Source organism: Psammomys obesus, unplaced genomic scaffold (genome assembly GCF_907164565.1).
Source record: "Psammomys obesus unplaced genomic scaffold, mPsaObe1.curated_primary_1811, whole genome shotgun sequence".
Classification (NCBI taxonomy): Eukaryota; Metazoa; Chordata; class Mammalia; order Rodentia; family Muridae; genus Psammomys; species Psammomys obesus.
The window spans coordinates 7,337,992-7,355,831 of record NW_026596088.1 but is presented as its reverse complement, the minus strand read 5'-3'; the positions used below and the strand labels follow the sequence as shown (position 1 = coordinate 7,355,831).

Sequence of the window (17,840 nt, the reverse complement as noted above, 5' to 3'; positions counted from 1 at the left end):
ATATATATATATATATATATATATATATATATATATATATATATATCACCTGTTTTCCCCTTCCACTGCCTCCCACATTCTCCCAACATGTACCTCTCACAATATTTTCCTTATAACCCACCAAGTCAATTAGCGCATGTGTGCATGTGTGGAACCACCCATGGAAGCGTGGGAAGCCTGCCGGTACCACACACTCCAAGAGTCATTTTCTGCCCTCTAGAGAAACTACAGTCTCTTATTTTCGGTACAGTTACCAGTTATGCATCTTTTCATCGACTGGTGCCCACTGGGGGATAGGGTGAGTGGGATGGGGAAGAAGCTTCTCCCATCATGGTTGAGTGAGCTTAGGTCTATTGGTATAAACACAAACATTTAGACATCAATTTGACAGTATGGCCATTTAGCAAAATAACAAGAGCAGGACCTTTGACCTCCCTCTCCGTGGGCTTTTGACCAGTAATTTGGCGCCGTGCACAAAATTCCCTCCCGTGGAGCAGATCTCAAATTCAACCCTAAAGTCATTCGCTACCGCATGATGATTACGTCGCCATTGTACCCGTGACCACATCTTACCTGCTGGGTCACTTAAAACATGCCCAGGGCTGGGTTAGACCATTAATGTCTTTTTCTCTTCCGGCGGTCTCTACCGCATCATCCAAGTAAAGGTTAGCCGGTAGGTAGGAGGTGTCCTGGTTCAGCAGGGATTCATTTTTCCCTGTCCTGTAGTCAGACGTGTCACACTTTCAGTGATAAGGTCTTACTTACTGTGAAGTTATGGCAGGTAACCAAGGGCGATGGTAATAGCCTGTGTTATTTCGGAGCCCTCTGGGGCCTCGCCTGCCCAGTAGCTTGCAGGTAATCCTAGATGTGCCCATGCCTTGCACTGAGACTCTGATTTCCTGTCAAATCTGGGAGCAATGAGGCATTGTAAACAGTTCAAGATGCACCATAAATTGGGTGACGGAGAACTCTGGAAGGGTGTTTTAGAACCACAGTAGCCTTTCAGGCAGAACAAAACTGCCCCCTCTTCATACATTTAGAGGCCTGTCTCATTTGTGGGCTTCACCGAATCACGACTGCGAATTATTCGTCAGCCTCTCAACAGAGATGGGGCGATGAGAACCTCCTTTATGTCTCTATGTCCTAACCCAGTTCTTACCACCCAACAAGCACACAGTTCAACACGATCTTCTGATAAGAGACGTAGGGAAAGCCTTGAAAAGGGGAGAGGCTACAGTCAAGTCAGCTGCGGAGTTTTGGTGGCAGCCCAGGCAAAGGGACAAGAATAATACGGCCAGAGGAAGGTGCATCTTAAGCGGACTGCACATATTTTATTCTCATTATATGTGGAGGAGAGTCAGAATAAGCACCGTTTAGCTGTATTGTTTTGCTTACATTTTCATTTTGTGGTTTGTGGAGGCTTACAAAACCTTGAGGCCTTGTGCCTTGATGGGAGCCTCTTAGAGAGGCTACAGTGTGAGAACAGAATCAAAGGATAGAAATACAGTTAGCATAAAGAACATTTCCACCACGATTTTCCCTCCTGTTTCCCTTAGTGCCATACCAACTTCCTGTCCACTCCTGTCCCCCTCCCTGGAAACTACTAGTCTCCATTCTGCCACTATAAACTGATAATTCCAAGAGTAATATACACATGGAATCACGCAGTGTGTAATATTTTGGAGTGGACATTTTCACTGAGTGTGGTTTTCCGATAATTGTGTGTGCCCAGCATGGGTCTCTTTAACCGCTAACGACAAGGGCACACCACAGTTTATTTAACCGTTCACTCATTTAAAGACATCTAAAGTTTTCCCAGTAAGCGCAGCTTAGGCAGAGGTGCTGTTTTTATGTGAGTGTACATCTCCCTTTCTCTTTCTTACACGATAATTGCATGTATAATTCTATGAGAAACTAGCTACTTTCAAGAGAACTCTGCAGTTTTACATTTCCAACAGCAATATTTTGTAAGTGACCTGGTTCTTCTGTACCTTAAACTTTTCACGTCATACATTTCCTTGAGTATGTAGTTTTGATTAGGCTATTGACACCATGTGTAGCATTTATTTTCATATACTGAATCAGTCTTATATATTTTTCTTTTTAAAAATTGAATTTATTTTTTAACTGCAAATGTAAAAATTGTACCTATTACCATGTAATATCTTGATGCATGCATACACTTACATTATTTAAATCAGGTTAAATATATCTAAATCCCCAAGCATCACTTCCTAAGCCAAAAAACTCACAAACCCCTTTCCTTTAACTGTTTTAATATAGAATATATTCTCTCTTTTTTTTTGCATATGGACTTTATTTTAATATATAAATCCCCAAATATCATTTCCTAAACCAAAGACTCACAAACATTTTTCCTTTAACTGTATGAATGTAGAGTATGTTCTTTTCTGCATATGGACTTTATTTATTCCTAATAAACTACATAAAGTAAGAACAGTTATGAAACTATCAGAAAAGCTATATACAAAAGTTACATTCAAAGTTTTACATTCAAAGCACATTTATATTTGGTGACCCTGAAGAAAATACTATTTATCTTACCTAGGTGAGCCTAAAGTTTTGTACCTAAATCATCCTCTGTCATATCTTGTACTTATCAACTTAAAAACATCTTTCTACTTGGTTGGAGTATGAGTCTCAGGAAAGACCCCTGTGTTCAAATTTTTTGGTTCTGTTGCTCTCCTTGTGGATCTCCTGTCTTCTCCAGATCTTACTATTTCCCATTTCTTCATAAGATTCCCTGCATTCTGTCCAAAGTTTGGCTATAAGTCTCAGCATCTGCTTTGATGGTCTGCAGGGCAGAGTCTTTCAGAGGCCCTCTGTGGGAGGCTCCTAACTTGTTTCCTGTTTTCTTTTTCTTCTGATGTCCATCCTCTTTGCCTTCCACCATGGGGATTGAGCATTTTAGCCAGAGACCTCCCTCTAGATTAGTTTTTTAGATGTACAGATTTTAGTAGGTTTATCCTATGTTATATGTCTATATGAGTGAGTATATACCGTGTGTGTCTTTCTGCTTCTGGGACAGCTCACTCAGGATGATCCTTTCCAGTTCCCACCATTTACCTGCAAATTTCATGATTTCCTTATTTTTCATTGCTGAATAATATTCCATTGTGTAGATGCACCACAATTTCTCTATCCATTCTTCAGTTGAGGGGCATCTGGGTTGCAAGTACCATGCATGGAGATAACCTAGAACCCCTGCACAGATGTAGCCCATGGCAGTTCAGTGTCCAAGTGGGTTCCATAGTAATGGGAACAGGGACTTCTTCTGACATGAACTGATTGGCCTGCTCTTTGATCACCTTCCCCTGAAGAGGGAGCAGCCTTACCAGGCCACAGAGGAAGACAATGCAGCCACTCCTGATGAGACCTAACAGACTAGGATCAGAAGGAAGAAAAAGAAACCCTCCCCTACCAGTGGACTTGGGGAGGGGCATGCGTGGAGAAGGAGGAGGAAAGGAGGGATTGGGAGGGGAGGAGGGAGAGAACTAGAGGGGAGATACAAAGTAAATAAAGTGTAATTAAAAATAAAATTTAAGGTGTAGCCCATGGCAGTTCAGTGTCCAAGTGGGTTACATAGTAATGGGAAGAGGGACTGCCTCTGACATAATCTGATTGGCCTGCTCGTTGATCACTTCCCCCTGAGGGGGGAGCAGCCTTACCAGGCCACAGTAGAGGACAATGCAGCCACTTTTGATGAGAACTGATAGACTAAGATCAGAAAGAAGAGGAGAACCTCCCCTATCAGTGGACTTGGGGAGTGGCACGCATGCAGAAAGGGGAGGGAGGGTGGGATCGGCAGGGGAGGAGGGAGGGGCTTATGGGGGGATACAAAATGAATAAAGTGTAATTAATTTAAAAAAAAGAAAATAAATAAATAAATAAATAAAATTTAAAAAAAAATTAAAAAAACATCTTTCTAGGCTTTAAAACATTTTCTTAAACCCTAACCAACTTAAGCCTAACTGAAACTATAACTGTCTAGTCTTCAACCCCATCAGAGACTTGAGAAGGAATAAAATTGTTACTTAAGTAAGAAGTGTAGGCAAGCAGCTTCCAAAACTAAGAGATGACGGAGACAGTTTACTGTCTCGGCAGTAGCCCTTCTCATTCCATAACATTGGAGCATCATCTTTGGCCTTCTGACCCAGTATATTTGGCAGACATAACTGTAAAACAGGACTTACGAAGGACTTACTTACCCTGTCATGGCAGAGCTTGGCATTCAACTCTGCCTGCATTATACTTTTGACATAGATTCCACTTCTCAGGGTGCATAATCCTTTATATGTTATATTTGTATTTATTTGATGGTAAAGTAATTCTAGCTTGTAAAAAAATAGACTAAGAAGTGGATTAGTGAATAGAAGATGAGTTGTTTGAAAATGATGAAGATGATGAAGTGCTATTGTGAATGAGCATAAACATACCTTATGGTTACTTTGATGTCAGTTTGATTGGGTTAAGGGATGCACCCACAGCTGGTAAAATGCATTTCCAAGCGTGCCTGTCAGGGCATTTCCAGAATAATTCACTGTTGCAATCAGCAGACATAGTGAAATGATTTGCAAGCTGAATGCCATGTGGGTGGGCATCATTCAGCCCACTGTGCAGCTGTGTAGGGCCTTATTAGAGGCTGGATGACATTTGTATAGGGCTCTGTCCGTCTCCTCCTCACTACTGTGCAGCGTATGATGTTCTTGGGCTGCACTGAGAGTCTGGAGACTCCCAGGGCTTTCCTACCACTTAGAAGGGAGCAGGAATGTTGGGCTCCCTTCCATGCTTTTATTCTTCTCAGGGTCTTGACCAAAAACATTGTTGTTTTCTAGCTCTGCAGTAACCTCAAAAGGTGATTTTAAAGAAATCTTTTACCTAGTGTTTCCATTTTACCAGAGGAGGGTTTCGTGAGCTCTGTGATGTGAGTGGAACTTCTTTCTAATCTATTAAAGACAGGTGAGTTGAAGGAATTCATAGGGCTGTGTTTTCTCAGCAAAACTGTAATTTGGGTTATGTTAAATACAATGAGAAATCCCAGAATTTAATGACGGAGTAAAAGTCTCAGCGGTAACAGCAAATGCTTGAAACAATTACCTCGACAAAATCTGAAGTAGTGAGAAACACAGTTATTTGTTCTTGAATGACAGACACTGGCATGATCAATGTGGTGGAGCCGCTGACCAGTGCTGTGCCTTTGCCCTAGGTGACCTACTCAAGTACTTGGAGAGAAATGAAGAATGTGTTGATGTATGTATCATTGCACTTTCCATCAAGGTGGTTGCAAACAAAACGAGGCTTACCGTTCTGTTCAACAATGAAGCATACCATTCACCATCTCTGTCCCTGGCTGTTTTAGACAACATCCTTTTCATGTCACTTTCCGGTACTGATGCTTCCATAACAGTCTACAATAAACCACAGTCACACCTCCGAGATAAAGAGAGTCTAGGGTATGGTTTTTCCTGTTTTGTTTATTTGTTTGTTTGTTTGTCTTACTTTTGCACTTGAAATGCATTCTTTCCACCCTACCCAACTTTATTTCCGCAATAAAAATAGCCACTGATGGAAATGCGTATCTTCTGATGTATCTTCTTTTCGTTCCTTCTTCTGTAGAAGCGCAGATGGAAAGGTGATCGCCTTAAAGATTCAGCTGGGCATGGCACTTTTGGTCAGTGGTTTTTGCCTCCTCACAGTGACTGAGAGAACCACCAGGGCGAAGCACCTGCAGTTTCTGAGTGGGGTCTCTGTCGTTGTGTACTGGCTGTCTGCTCTACTGTTTGACCTCATAACCTTCTTCATTTCTTGCTGCCTACTACTGGTGAGTACCGTTAGTATGAGGCTCTACCTGCTCTGTGTATGGCTACTGAGAAGAACACTTGGTTCTGAAGAACGCACAGTGCTTCGAAGACTATGGTTCTGTTTGCTGGAGGGTCCTCTAGTGAAGATAGAGATGCACCTGAATTGAACAATTGAACTTTATGCTCATAAGCTGTAGATTCTATTTCAAAGAGGTAGACTTCCTTAATTAATGGAGACTTCTAAAGAAAATGAAAGCTGTGGTATTTTTTTTTTTTTTAGTGTTTTGGCTTAGCACATATGAGTGTGTGTGTGAGAGAGAGAAAGAGAGAGAGAGAGACCCCGGCCTCACCTTCGTCTCTGTACCCTCTGTTTCAGATTGTGTTCAAATACTGCCAACTTGATATTTACATCACAGACTATCACATTCTGGAAACCATGCTGATCCTCATGCTGTTCGGATGGTCCGCCATTCCCCTCACATACCTGATGAGCTTCCTGTTTTCTAAAAGCACCTCTGCCTACATCAAGCTTATCATGTTCTATTATGTCACTGGTATCTTCAGTATCTTGATAGATACATTAATAGAAGCCAGTAAGTGTGAGGACATCACAAAATGTCCCCTTCCCCAGAGGAGGCAATATATAAATCAGTGGCAGCAATGGGCCCCAAAAGATGGACATCAGTAGACAGTTAAGGCTAGGGTTTTGGCTATACCTGTATCAGATATATCGAAACAGCCTCCAGTTTCTAGTATGATCTAACTGCATGCTCCACCCAGAAAAGAAGCCTTGTATTAAGAAGCTGTGACCCAGCTTGAGCTTCAGGTCCTTAGTAGGACCTCTCTCCCACTTCCTATAGCTTAGACTCAAGGATTCTAGAGTAAGCTCAGAGTTCTGGGTTCTACATTGAGTTTTTTGTTTGTTTGTTTGTTTTACAATTTATTTGCTTTGTATCCAGGCTGTATTCTTCTCCCAGTCCCGCTCTCCCTCCCTCTTCTCCTCCCATGCCCCTCCCCTAGTTCACTGATGCGGAGGACCTCCTCCCCTACTATCTGACCCTAGCCTATCAGGTCTCATCAGGACTGGCTGCATTGTCTTCCCCTGTGGCCTGGCAAACTGTTCTCCCCTCCCTCCCCCCAGGAAGAAATTATCAAAGAGCCAGCCACTGAGTCCATGTCAGAGACAGCCCTGCTCCCCTTAGTAGGGAACCCACATTGGAATTGATTTAGATGCAGGGTGAGAGATAACAGATCTATGTTCATTTTTTTCACATGTAGACTTTCATTTTTCCTAGCACCGTTTGTTGAAATGCTGTTTCTTTTTCTTTCTTTCTTTCTTTCTTTCTTTCTTTCTTTCTTTCTTTCTTTCTTTCTTTCTTTTTTTCTTTCTTTCTTTCTTTCTTTCTTTTTTTAATTTCTTTACTGTGTACTTTGGCATTTCCGTTAGACTTCATATGGCTGGTAACTACATGGACATTATATACCCATTTTTAGAAAACTCAGGATTATTTGACCTGAATAGATGCAAAAGTAAATATTTCCCTTAAGAATTTGTAAGGGCTCACATACATTTTATTCTAAAAGTATAGTAAGCATGAGGAAAATTTGATAGCTTGTTATAAATGATTTCATCTGGCTGTGGTTCCAGGTGAGCAGTAAAAACATATACAAGTTCCCTGGATTTCTAATAATCTCATACTTAAATTCTATATAAAATAAGATTTTAATATTTTTACCTGCTTTTCTTTTTGTGTATGTGTGCCGGGTTGTCTGTGTGTATACTATGTGCATACAGCTGTCCCTGGAGACCAAAGAATAGCATCAAATACCCTGGAACTGGAGATATACAGGGGTGTAAGTCGCTGTGTGGGTGCTGAGAACTGAACTCAGGTCCTCTGCAAGATTAGTCAGTGCTCCTAACTGCTAAGCCACCTCTCCATCCCCCAAAGAAGATAATGTAGTATCAGAACCAAAGTTGAATATGCTTCAAACTTAAATATATAGTATACACATTAAAATACATATGTAGTGCGCACACAGGAACAGAGTATCTTAGAATTATAAACAAATAGCTTTCCAAAGCGTTTACAACTAAAGCCTTTAGATGAAAATAAACCCACAGTGCGGTTAGGCAGGGGGAATACATTCTGGGGTTACACTGTACATCAAGGTGATTATTTTCATAATAGTATGTATACTTAAATACCTAAAAGACATTATTTTAGATAATGTCACCAATGAAACTAGTGTGACAGGTGCACTCTTCTTATCTGATCACTTCCCAATCTGTACATCTACCATAACAGCATATATTATTCCATAAATGTATACACTTATTACACGTCAATTAAAAATAAGGCTGAAACAGCTTCTGTAGATTAAAGTTTTAAAATATCATAGTTAAAGTGAAAAGTAGTAGATTAAAAATTAATACAAAATATACTTAAGATAGCTCATGACATAGAAACAACAAAATATGACATTTTAAAAATCATTAGGGAAGGTCTAATAGGTAGCCAAACAAAATTTAGAAAAAAAAAATTGTAGAAGACAAAGAATTAGTGTTTGGAAATTTTAGAATTTCCAGATTTGTTCACAGACAGAATCTTTAGTCTCTGAAACTTCCCTCACCTGATTCCAGCAGGTAAGACTGCAGGACCTTCAGGCTAAAACAAAAACACAAACAAAAACCCTGCAGCCCCCAACCCCAGCTGCAGCCCGGGAGTGAACCAAAAAGCAGTGTGTCTGAATGTCCAATGTCACTGCTAAAGGATCACTTTAGAGTGTAAAGCACAAATGTGTCCAGTACAGAAGGAAGAAAAAGAAGGGGAGATGATGAAGTGAAAAATAGTCAACAGAAAAGTAAAATGAAAGTCGTTAAGAGCATTGAACAGCACTGAAAATATCCTAAAAGAAAGGAGGGAAGAAGCAGAGTGCAGAGGCTCATGCCTGTAAGCCCAGCACTTGGGGAGATAGAGGCAGGAAGATCTCTGTGAGTTTGAGGCCAGCCTGGTCTACAAAGCAAATCCAGGACAGCCAGGGCTACACAGGAAAACCCTGTCTTGAAAAAAAGAAAAAAGGGAGAAAGAGAGAGAGAAGGAAGGAAGGAAGGAAGGAAGGAAGGAAGGAAGGAAGGAAGGAAGAAGGATAAGAAACAACAGAACAAAGAAAAGGGAAGGGAAGGGAAGGAAAAGAGGGAAAAGAGGAAAAGAAAAGGGGGGAAGGGAAAAAGAAAAGGAAAGGAAAGGGCAAAGAATAAAACGAGAGAAAAGAGAAAATGTCCTTATCCATACGACAAGCTTGGGCCAACAAACATGAAAACCTGCCCAAGCTGCAATGTACTAAACTAGATTTTCAGAAAAGGTAGAGAAATTTAAAATGCACTGTAAACAGCAAGCACATGGTTAAAATTCTTTTCACATAAGAAATAGAGGCCACAGCTCTACTCCACCAAAAAGACTTCAGAATTCTGTCATCATCAGCACAAACTCTGGCAGTAAACTATGCCAAAACCTATCAGCAAGTAACGAGCTGTTGCTGAGAGACACTCACCTGTGTTTTGATCCCTGGGCATAGTTTGATCATTTCTAGGGGACCTCCTATCTTGGTGATGGCTCATTTCTTCTGACATAACTTGTTCTTATTACCCTCTTAGAAGTATCAACCATCCTGTCTCACTCTACCCAAACCTTCCTGCTCAACGCACTGCTGCTCTTTCCCACATACAACCTTGGGAAGTGCATCAGCGATTACACTGTTATTTACCGGAGGGAAATAATATGCAGTCAGCAAAAGAATGTTTCCAAATACCTGAGGTGTGGCAAAAAAAGTAAGTACATCGGGGATCTCTAAGTGTCTAAGTAATCAGATGCCCAGAGCAGGGCCAGTGGAATGAACCCACTTACCTTTCAAATGAAAGTTCTTAATACACAAATCATTTTCACAAGGCAGGCCTGTAACTGCTTCAATACTGATGTAGGGGGTCTCAAGTTCAAGGTTATCTTGGTCAACTTAGCAAGACTCTGTCACAAAATGAAAAGAAGGCTGTGGCTGTAACTCGGTGACAGCATGAATTTCTGGTATGCATACAGCCCTAGGTGTGCTGAACAGCAGTAGTAAAATGAGGGCAATGAATATGGTTATCAAAACCTAATCCAAGGTTGAACTTAAAGTCATGAGATCACACAGAAAGAGAACATTTACTAATATTCAGCTGTCTGTGAACTTTCTATGTTCACAACAATCTCAAGTTATAAGTTTTTTTTTTTAATTCCATTTAAGAAAACTGGCTTTCTGCCCATGTAACACAGCCTTTTTTTTTTTTTTTTGCATTTGTATATCTACATGTGTGAGTGTATATTTTCATGTTAATGTGTGAGTAGAGGCCTGAGGTTGCCATTGGGTGTCTTCCTGGGTCACTTCCCACATGGTTTAATAAGGCAGGGGTTCATTCTAAGCACAGAGCTTATCAGTTTGGCTAGTCTATATAGCCTGTTTGCCCCCTATCTCTGTCTCACCACTGCTGAGATTGGAGGCACAGCACCATGCCTGCTGGACATCTGCATGTGTGGTAGGGATTTAAACTCCAGCACGTTTGCATGGCAATTGTGTTATCCACTGAGCAGTCCATCTCCTAGCCCCTGTCACACAGCTTTAATGGACCAGAATATATGTAGATAGAGCAATAGTAATAAAAACCGCATGGTATTGGCATAGAAACAGAAAGGAGGATCAATGGAACCGAATAGAAGACCCAGAAATAAACCCACACACCTATGAATGCTTGATTTTTTACAAAGAAGCCAAAACCATTCAATAGAAAAAAGACAGCATCTTCAACAAATGGTGTTGGTCCAACTGGATGTCTACATGCAGAAAAATGAAAATAGATCCATATCTATCACCCTGCATAAAACTAAAGTCCAAGTGGATCAAAGACCTCAACATAAAACCAGACACACAAAATCAGTTAGAAGAAAAAGGGGGGGAAGAGCCTAGAACTCATTGGCACAAGAGACAACTTCCTGAACAGAACACCAACAGCACAGGCTCTAAGAGCAACAATCAATAAATGGGAACTCATGAAACTGAAAAGCTTCTGTAAAGCAAGGGATACTATCAACAGAAGAAAATTACAGCCTACAGACTGGGAAAGGATCTTCACCAACCCTATATCTGACAGAGGGCTGATATCCAGAATATATAAAGAACTCAAGAAGTTAAAGAGCAATAAATCAAACAATCCAATTAAAAAATGGGGTACAGAGCTAAACAGAGAATTCTCTGTAGAGGAATATAGAATGGCAGAGAAACACTTAAAGAGATGCTCAACGTCCTTAGCCATCAGAGAGAAGCAAATCAAAATGACCCTGAGATTTCACCATACACCCATCAAAATGGCTAAGATAAAAAACTCAAGTGACAACACGTGCTGGAGAGGTTGTGGAGAAAGAGAACCCTCCTCCATTGCTGGTGGGAATGTAAACTTGTACAACCACTTTGGAAATCAATCTGGCGCTTTCTTGGACAATTAGGAATAGTGCTTCCTCAAGATCCAGCTATACCACTCCTGGGCATATATCCAAAAGATGTTCAAGTACACAACAAGGACATTTGTCCAACCATGTTTGTAGCAGCTTTATTTGTAATAGCCAGAACCTGGAAAAAACCCAGATGTCCATCAACAGAGGAATGGATACAGAAATTGTGGTGCTTTTACACAATGGAATACTACTCAGCAATTAAAAACAAGGAAATCATAAAGTTTGCAGGCAAATGGTGGGATCTAGAAAAAAATCATTCTGAGTGAGGTATCCCAGAAGGAGAAAGACAAACACGGTATATACTCACTTATATAGACCTATAAGATATGATAAACATACTGAAATCTATACACCTAAAGAAGATAAACAAGAAAGAGGACCAGGGGTAAGATGATCAATCCTCACTTAGAAAGACAAATGGGATGGACATTGGATGTAGGAGAAAACAAGTAACAGGACAGGAGCCTACCACAGAGGGCCTCTGAAAGACTCTACCTAGCAGGGCCTCTGAAAGACTCTACCTAGCAGTGTATCAAAGCAGATACTGAGACTCATAACCAAACCTTCGGGCAGAGTACAGGGAATCATATGAAAGAAGGAGGAGTTAGTATGACCTGGAGAGAAAAGGGGCTCCACAAGGACCAAATATATCTGGGCACAGGGGTCTTTTATGAGACTGTTTCTCCAACCAAGGACCATGTATGGATATAATCTAGAACCTCTGCCCAGATGTAGCCCATGGTGGCTCAGTATCCAAGTGGGTACTCTAGTAATGGGAAACAGGAACTATTTCTGACATGAACTCAATGGCAGGCTCTTTTACCTTTCCTCCTCACCCTCGAGGGACGAGCAGTCTTGCTAGGCCACAGAGGAGGACTTTGCAGCCAGGCCTGAAGATACCTGATAAACCAGGGTCAGATGGAAGGGGAGGAGAACCTCTCCTATCAGTGGACTTGGAAAGGGGCAAGGAGGAGATAAGGGAGGAAGGGTGGAACTGGGAGGGAATGAGGGAGTGGGACACAGCTGGGATACAAAGTTAATAAACTGTAACTAATATTAAAAATAAAAATTAAAAAAAGAATATCCGTAGGGTGACAGAGCGTCCAGGGGAAAGATTTGTATCATAACTGCATTGCCCTTGCTTTTGTTATACCTCACCTACCCACAACTTATTTGAAGAAACCGGCAAACCCCACCCCTAGTGTCTTAATGGAGTACCTGGTACATGAAGGACTCAACACTTTTTTTCTTAAGTAAATTAAAGTAGGCAGTAGCAGTTTGCATGTGAGAAATCAGTGCAATATAGGAGGGGGAAAAAAACAGAAACAAAAGCAAGAGAAAAAGTAAAGAAAGAAAGAAACCTGAAGGTTTGTGGTAAAGGAAAGCATAGAGTGACTCTTGGGAATCCCTCATGGTGGAATGTATCACTCATTAAGTAATTCCTGAAATGTCTTTATTTTTGTGGGAAGATTGAGATGTGTGGGAAGGGAAAGAGTGTTCAATAAGCTTGGTCCTCTCTAAAATAATTATGTGTGGCCTCAGAGAAGCCTAGTACTCCAACTGGCCCAACTGTGCTGAAAATAAACATTAGGCATTGGTATGGTTGGGTCTTGGTAGAATCTGGTAATGTTTTTATGCAGCAACGTATGAAGATTTGTTTTTTTATACCCCCATCCAATACTTGTTATTTTCCTTTCTGTTTATCATGGCCACCTTAGCAGGTGCCGCAACTTGTTTTGGTTTTGATTTGCCTTTCCCTAATGTTTAGTGACGTCAGCCTCTTTCCATGTGCCCATTTCCCATGCAGGTATCTTTTCTTCCATTAAAAAGGTTTTTGCCCATAGTCAGGCCACTTGTTTTTATATACTCTGGACACCAGGAGTTCCTTTCATATATGATGTGCAAACATTTTCTTCAGTTCTGTGATCTGCTTCTCCCTCTTCTTTGATACCCAATAGTTTTGATGCAATTACATAGGACAGTGGTGTGGCAAAAGCAAGCATAGTAAAATTACAATGCAGATGAAACCTGGCTTGTCTACTGTTTCAGTGAATGTTCCTGAGGTTTAGGTGTTACAGCAAAACAGCTTCATTACAGCTCACAATTACCCCTGCATTTTCACTGAAGAGTTTTATGGAAAAAGCTGTATTACCTGAGGTTGTTATGTTATAAGGGTTTTAATTTCTTGATTATTTTGAAAATAAAGACTTCATCCTTTGCTCTTGTGCTTTGGTTATTTAAAACATTGAGGGAAGAATTTATCATTGTTTTGTGGGATCATTTCATCCATTCTAAATTTTCAATTTTATTGGGGTAAATTTGTTCAGAATACTTTATGATAGCTTTAGCATCTGTACGGTTCATGACTGTATCCTCATTTTTTTTCTGTGTATCATCATTTGCATTCATACTATCCTTCCCTTTTGCCCCTTTTCTTTCTGTGTGTATGTATGTATGTGTGTGCGCATACGGTGGGGGGGCACCATACAGAGGTCAGAAAACAGCTTATAACACATATAATAATCAGTTCTTTACTTCACAAAGTAAACCCTGGGGTCAAACTCAGATTGTAATCTTTGGTGGCAAGTGCTTTTATTCCATCAGTCATCTCACTGGCTCTTCTCTTCATTCTTGATCAATCCTGAGAAGATCTACCAATTTCATTCATCTTTTCAGAAAAATAAGCTTTTAATTTTACTGATTCATTTTGGTGTTTGTTTTCTGAGTTATTGACTTTTGTGTTTTATTATGTTCTGTGTTGGGAAATTAAGTGTCTAAGACCATAAGAAGAGTTGTTAAACTATATATTTATTCTCTTTCATGACTATCTTATCTCGGTGTAGCTTAGGGGAATCAACATTTCTCCTGCTTAGATTGCCTAAACTTGCAGGATTTATGGTTTGGTGTATTATTTGTTTGAGAAAATTCTCATTCTTAGTGTTCTAGTTACAGTTACTATTGCTGTGATGAAACACCATGACCAAAAGCAAACTGGGGGGGGGGGTTCTATTTACACTTCCACATAGCTGTCCATCATTGAAGGAATTCAGGGCAGAAACTCAAACAGGGCAGAAACCTGGAGACAAGAGCTGGTGCAGAGGCCATGGAGGGTGCTGCTTACTGGCTTGCTCCCCATGGCTTGCTCTGCCTGTTTTCTGTGGGCTTTCTCTCCAAAGACCACAACACCCCTATAATCATGAATGTGAATATGATCACAGCCAATAAAATGCATGGGATGATTACTAAGTGTGATGTTCTAGAGCCCGGAACATGGAACAGGAAGGGAACATTGCATTAAAAGCTAGGAAATGTGAATGAAATGGGTACTCTAATAATAAGGTATTCATATCTGTCCACTCATGATAATGGGCATCATACCACCATACCTGGCGAATGACAAAGGGGACTGGGTACAGGGCACAGAGAGTCCTCATTGTAATTATTTTTTTAAAGTATGCACTTCCATTATTAGGCCGGGAGATCATTCAGTCCTTAAAGTGCCTGTCATTACAAGCATAAGAATGTGAGTTCAGTTCCCCAAACCCACATAGGCTGCTGGCATATGCTTGGAATCTCAGTGCTGGCAAGGTGGAGAAACAGGACTCTCTGGGGTTTGTCCTCTGGGCCCATTCTTAGACAGTCAACACCCATGTTGGTATTTATGCTCTTACTATGTTACTATACAATGTGTCAATGAGAATCAATCTCTCAAAATACCTTTTCATAGGAGGATAATCTCTTCTCAGGCTCTGAGTACTGTGTCTCAGTTTAACCTTATATTTCATTTTATCCTGTTTCTTATTTGGTGTTTTATTAGTTGTTCACACCAGTGTTGCACAATAAAATTAAGTGTGATGCTCTCATCTTCCTCCCTTCCATCCTCAGATAGAGTGAAGAATATTTATTCGTTCAAGAACCACATGATCGGAAAGTATTTAATTGCTATGGGCATTGCAGGCTTTGTTTTCCTTCTCTTCATTTTCCTTTGGGAGAATATTTCATGGAAATTAAAAATGTTTATCCATCAACACGTTTACTTTGGTACCTTCAAGAAATACAAGATGGTAAATACTTAAGTGTGGAACAAGAAAAAAAAAGCCTCTAGTAGCATTGAAATTAAGCATGGAAAGTAGGCACCTGTTTATTACTACCTCAGTTAATAGAGAAAAATATCACAGGAATGTACTTCCTTAAAGTTTGGCTGAGGTATTACCTACAATAAACCGCATTCATTCTGATGATCATTTGAAGGGCTAAAGTCTATGTCTTTCTGAATTTTATCTATTGCTAACAACTTTCCCTTTCATTTAGTTTTGGTCTTTATCTTTATGATTTCATTTGCTCTGCTCACTTTTGGTTTTTACTTCCCCTTTGTTAATTTCTTGGTTTGTTTCTAGCAAGCCTCAAGCCATGGCTTTTAAATCATTGATTCTAACATGAGCATTTAACAATACATACATCAAACCACCACACAGGTCTACATTCTCACCTGCTCACGAGGCTAAGACAAGAGGATCGCAAGTTCAAGGCACTCCAGGGCTACAGAGGGAGTTCAAAGCCAGCCTAGGTAACTTAGACACTGTTTCAAAAATGTAAAGTAATAGCATAGGCTTCTAGGTAAGATGACAAACTACAAGCTGTTTCCACATGACCTGGGTAAGAAAAAGGGAGTATAAGAAAGAGTAGACTGCATTCCAAAGAAGGCAGGGTTTGAGAGATGTATGAAGGTAACGACAGAATAGCTAAAGAACACCAAGGAAAAGATGGGTATCCATGAAAGGGAGTAAGCCAAGCCACACAAATCTCTAGATATGTGGCTTCCTGGAGTGAAAGGCAAGCCAGGCAGTGCAACTGAAGACCTGGCAAGTTCTGAATGAGATTTTACTCAAATCTAGTTGTGTTTTTTTTTATAATAATCATAACTCCTGGTTTTACAAGATGATGGTTGTGATTGAGGGTTCATCCTCAAAGACCTTCATCCATAACTATCTAAAAAAAGCACACGGTAGCTTGGAATCCATTCTCCAGCCTCTACCTCCCAGGCGCTAAGATTACCAGTGTTCACTACATGCCCAGCTAATTCCCTTTTAGTTCTTCAATGTTAATTTATTACCACTTTTTTTTTTGTACATGGTTTCTCTGTATAGCCTTGGCTATCTGGACTCACTTTGCAGACTAGGCTGGCCTTGAACTCACAGCAACCCTCCTGCCCCTGCCTCCCTGAGTGCTGAGATTAAAGGTATGCACCACTGTGCCCAGCTTATTACATTTTTTAAATGCAGTACTGCATTTTTTGTACCACATTTTTAAAACGTATTACTGCATTTTCTTTTTGGAGACAGGGTCTCCTATGTAGCTCCAGCTAGCCTGGAATTCACTGTGTGGACAGGACCTTGAATCCACAGAGATCAGGTTGCCTCTGCCACCTCAGTGCTGGGACTGAAGGCATTCCTCACCACATCTGGCCCAAAGATCTAGCTATTTTTCTCTATGCATATGTGTATGCCTGGGTGCACGTATGTGTCCCACATGTGTGCAGGAGCCAAACAGAGGCGTTAGCTTCCCTAGAACCAGGATTAGAGGTGGTTGCAGGTTGCCATGCAGGTCTTGGGAACTGAACCTGGATCTTCTTCAGGAGCAATAAGTGCCCTTAACTGCTGGGCCATCTTCCCATTCCGGCATCACTGTGTTTTCACTTCCCCCAATCTCCTTGGATGACTGCCAACCTTACGTCCAGGAGATAAAATTTCTCTGAATGCTTTTTTTTCGTGTATTAAAAGTATTTTTTCATGACATATAATCCTGACTACAGTTTTCTCTCCCTATACTCCTCCCAGCTTCTCCCCACCTCCCCTTTCTGTCTCTCCTTAGAAACAAATCAGGTGTCTAAGGGATAATAATAAAATGTAATAACATAAAACAAAACAAATCAGAATAGAATAAAACATACAAACAAAAGGAGAAGGACCAAAGAAAAGACAAAAGACAAATAAATGCAGTTTCATTCATTCCCAGAAGTGTTTTAAAGTTTTGAATTATACATTAGAGCATAGACTTTTGTGGTTTCTACCTTGTGAGCAGCTTTTACCTCTGCTCACCACCTCCATTTCTTTGGTGAACTACTCATTACTTTTGGATGTGAACACAGCCATCATACTCAGAAAGCCTTGGGAAATTGCTCAAAACATCCATTTAGACATGTGTAATATTAGGCCCAAGTTTAAATTTTATGAAACCACCATGCTTAAGACAAACGCCTCCAAAAGATACTCACGTGTATGATTCTTGTCTTGAAAAATACAGAATACAATTTACAAGGAATTATGTGGGGAATCTGAAGATAAAGATGTAGAAAATGAACGAAGGGAAATTCTACACCAGCCTAAAAAGTTTCTGAATTCTCCTGTTCTTATTAAGGAGCTCACAAAGGTAAGACCACCCCATGGCTCTCACACTCTGCCTTCAGCCTCTTCTA

The 17,840-nt window shown here is 40.5% G+C and overlaps 1 protein-coding gene across 1 annotated transcript in view; it reads left to right on the top strand.

Annotated features, from left to right (window-relative positions):
- The window catches only part of LOC129691466 (phospholipid-transporting ATPase ABCA3-like), a 97,386-nt gene that overhangs the window by 62,817 nt on the left and 16,729 nt on the right, over nucleotides 1–17,840 (top strand). The window contains exons 19-24 of the mRNA XM_055627613.1: nucleotides 5,228–5,474; nucleotides 5,638–5,842; nucleotides 6,199–6,415; nucleotides 9,478–9,651; nucleotides 15,251–15,429; nucleotides 17,669–17,794. Coding sequence (XP_055483588.1) covers nucleotides 5,228–5,474; nucleotides 5,638–5,842; nucleotides 6,199–6,415; nucleotides 9,478–9,651; nucleotides 15,251–15,429; nucleotides 17,669–17,794 — 1,148 coding nt within the window. The remainder of the gene's footprint in view (nucleotides 1–5,227; nucleotides 5,475–5,637; nucleotides 5,843–6,198; nucleotides 6,416–9,477; nucleotides 9,652–15,250; nucleotides 15,430–17,668; nucleotides 17,795–17,840) is intronic.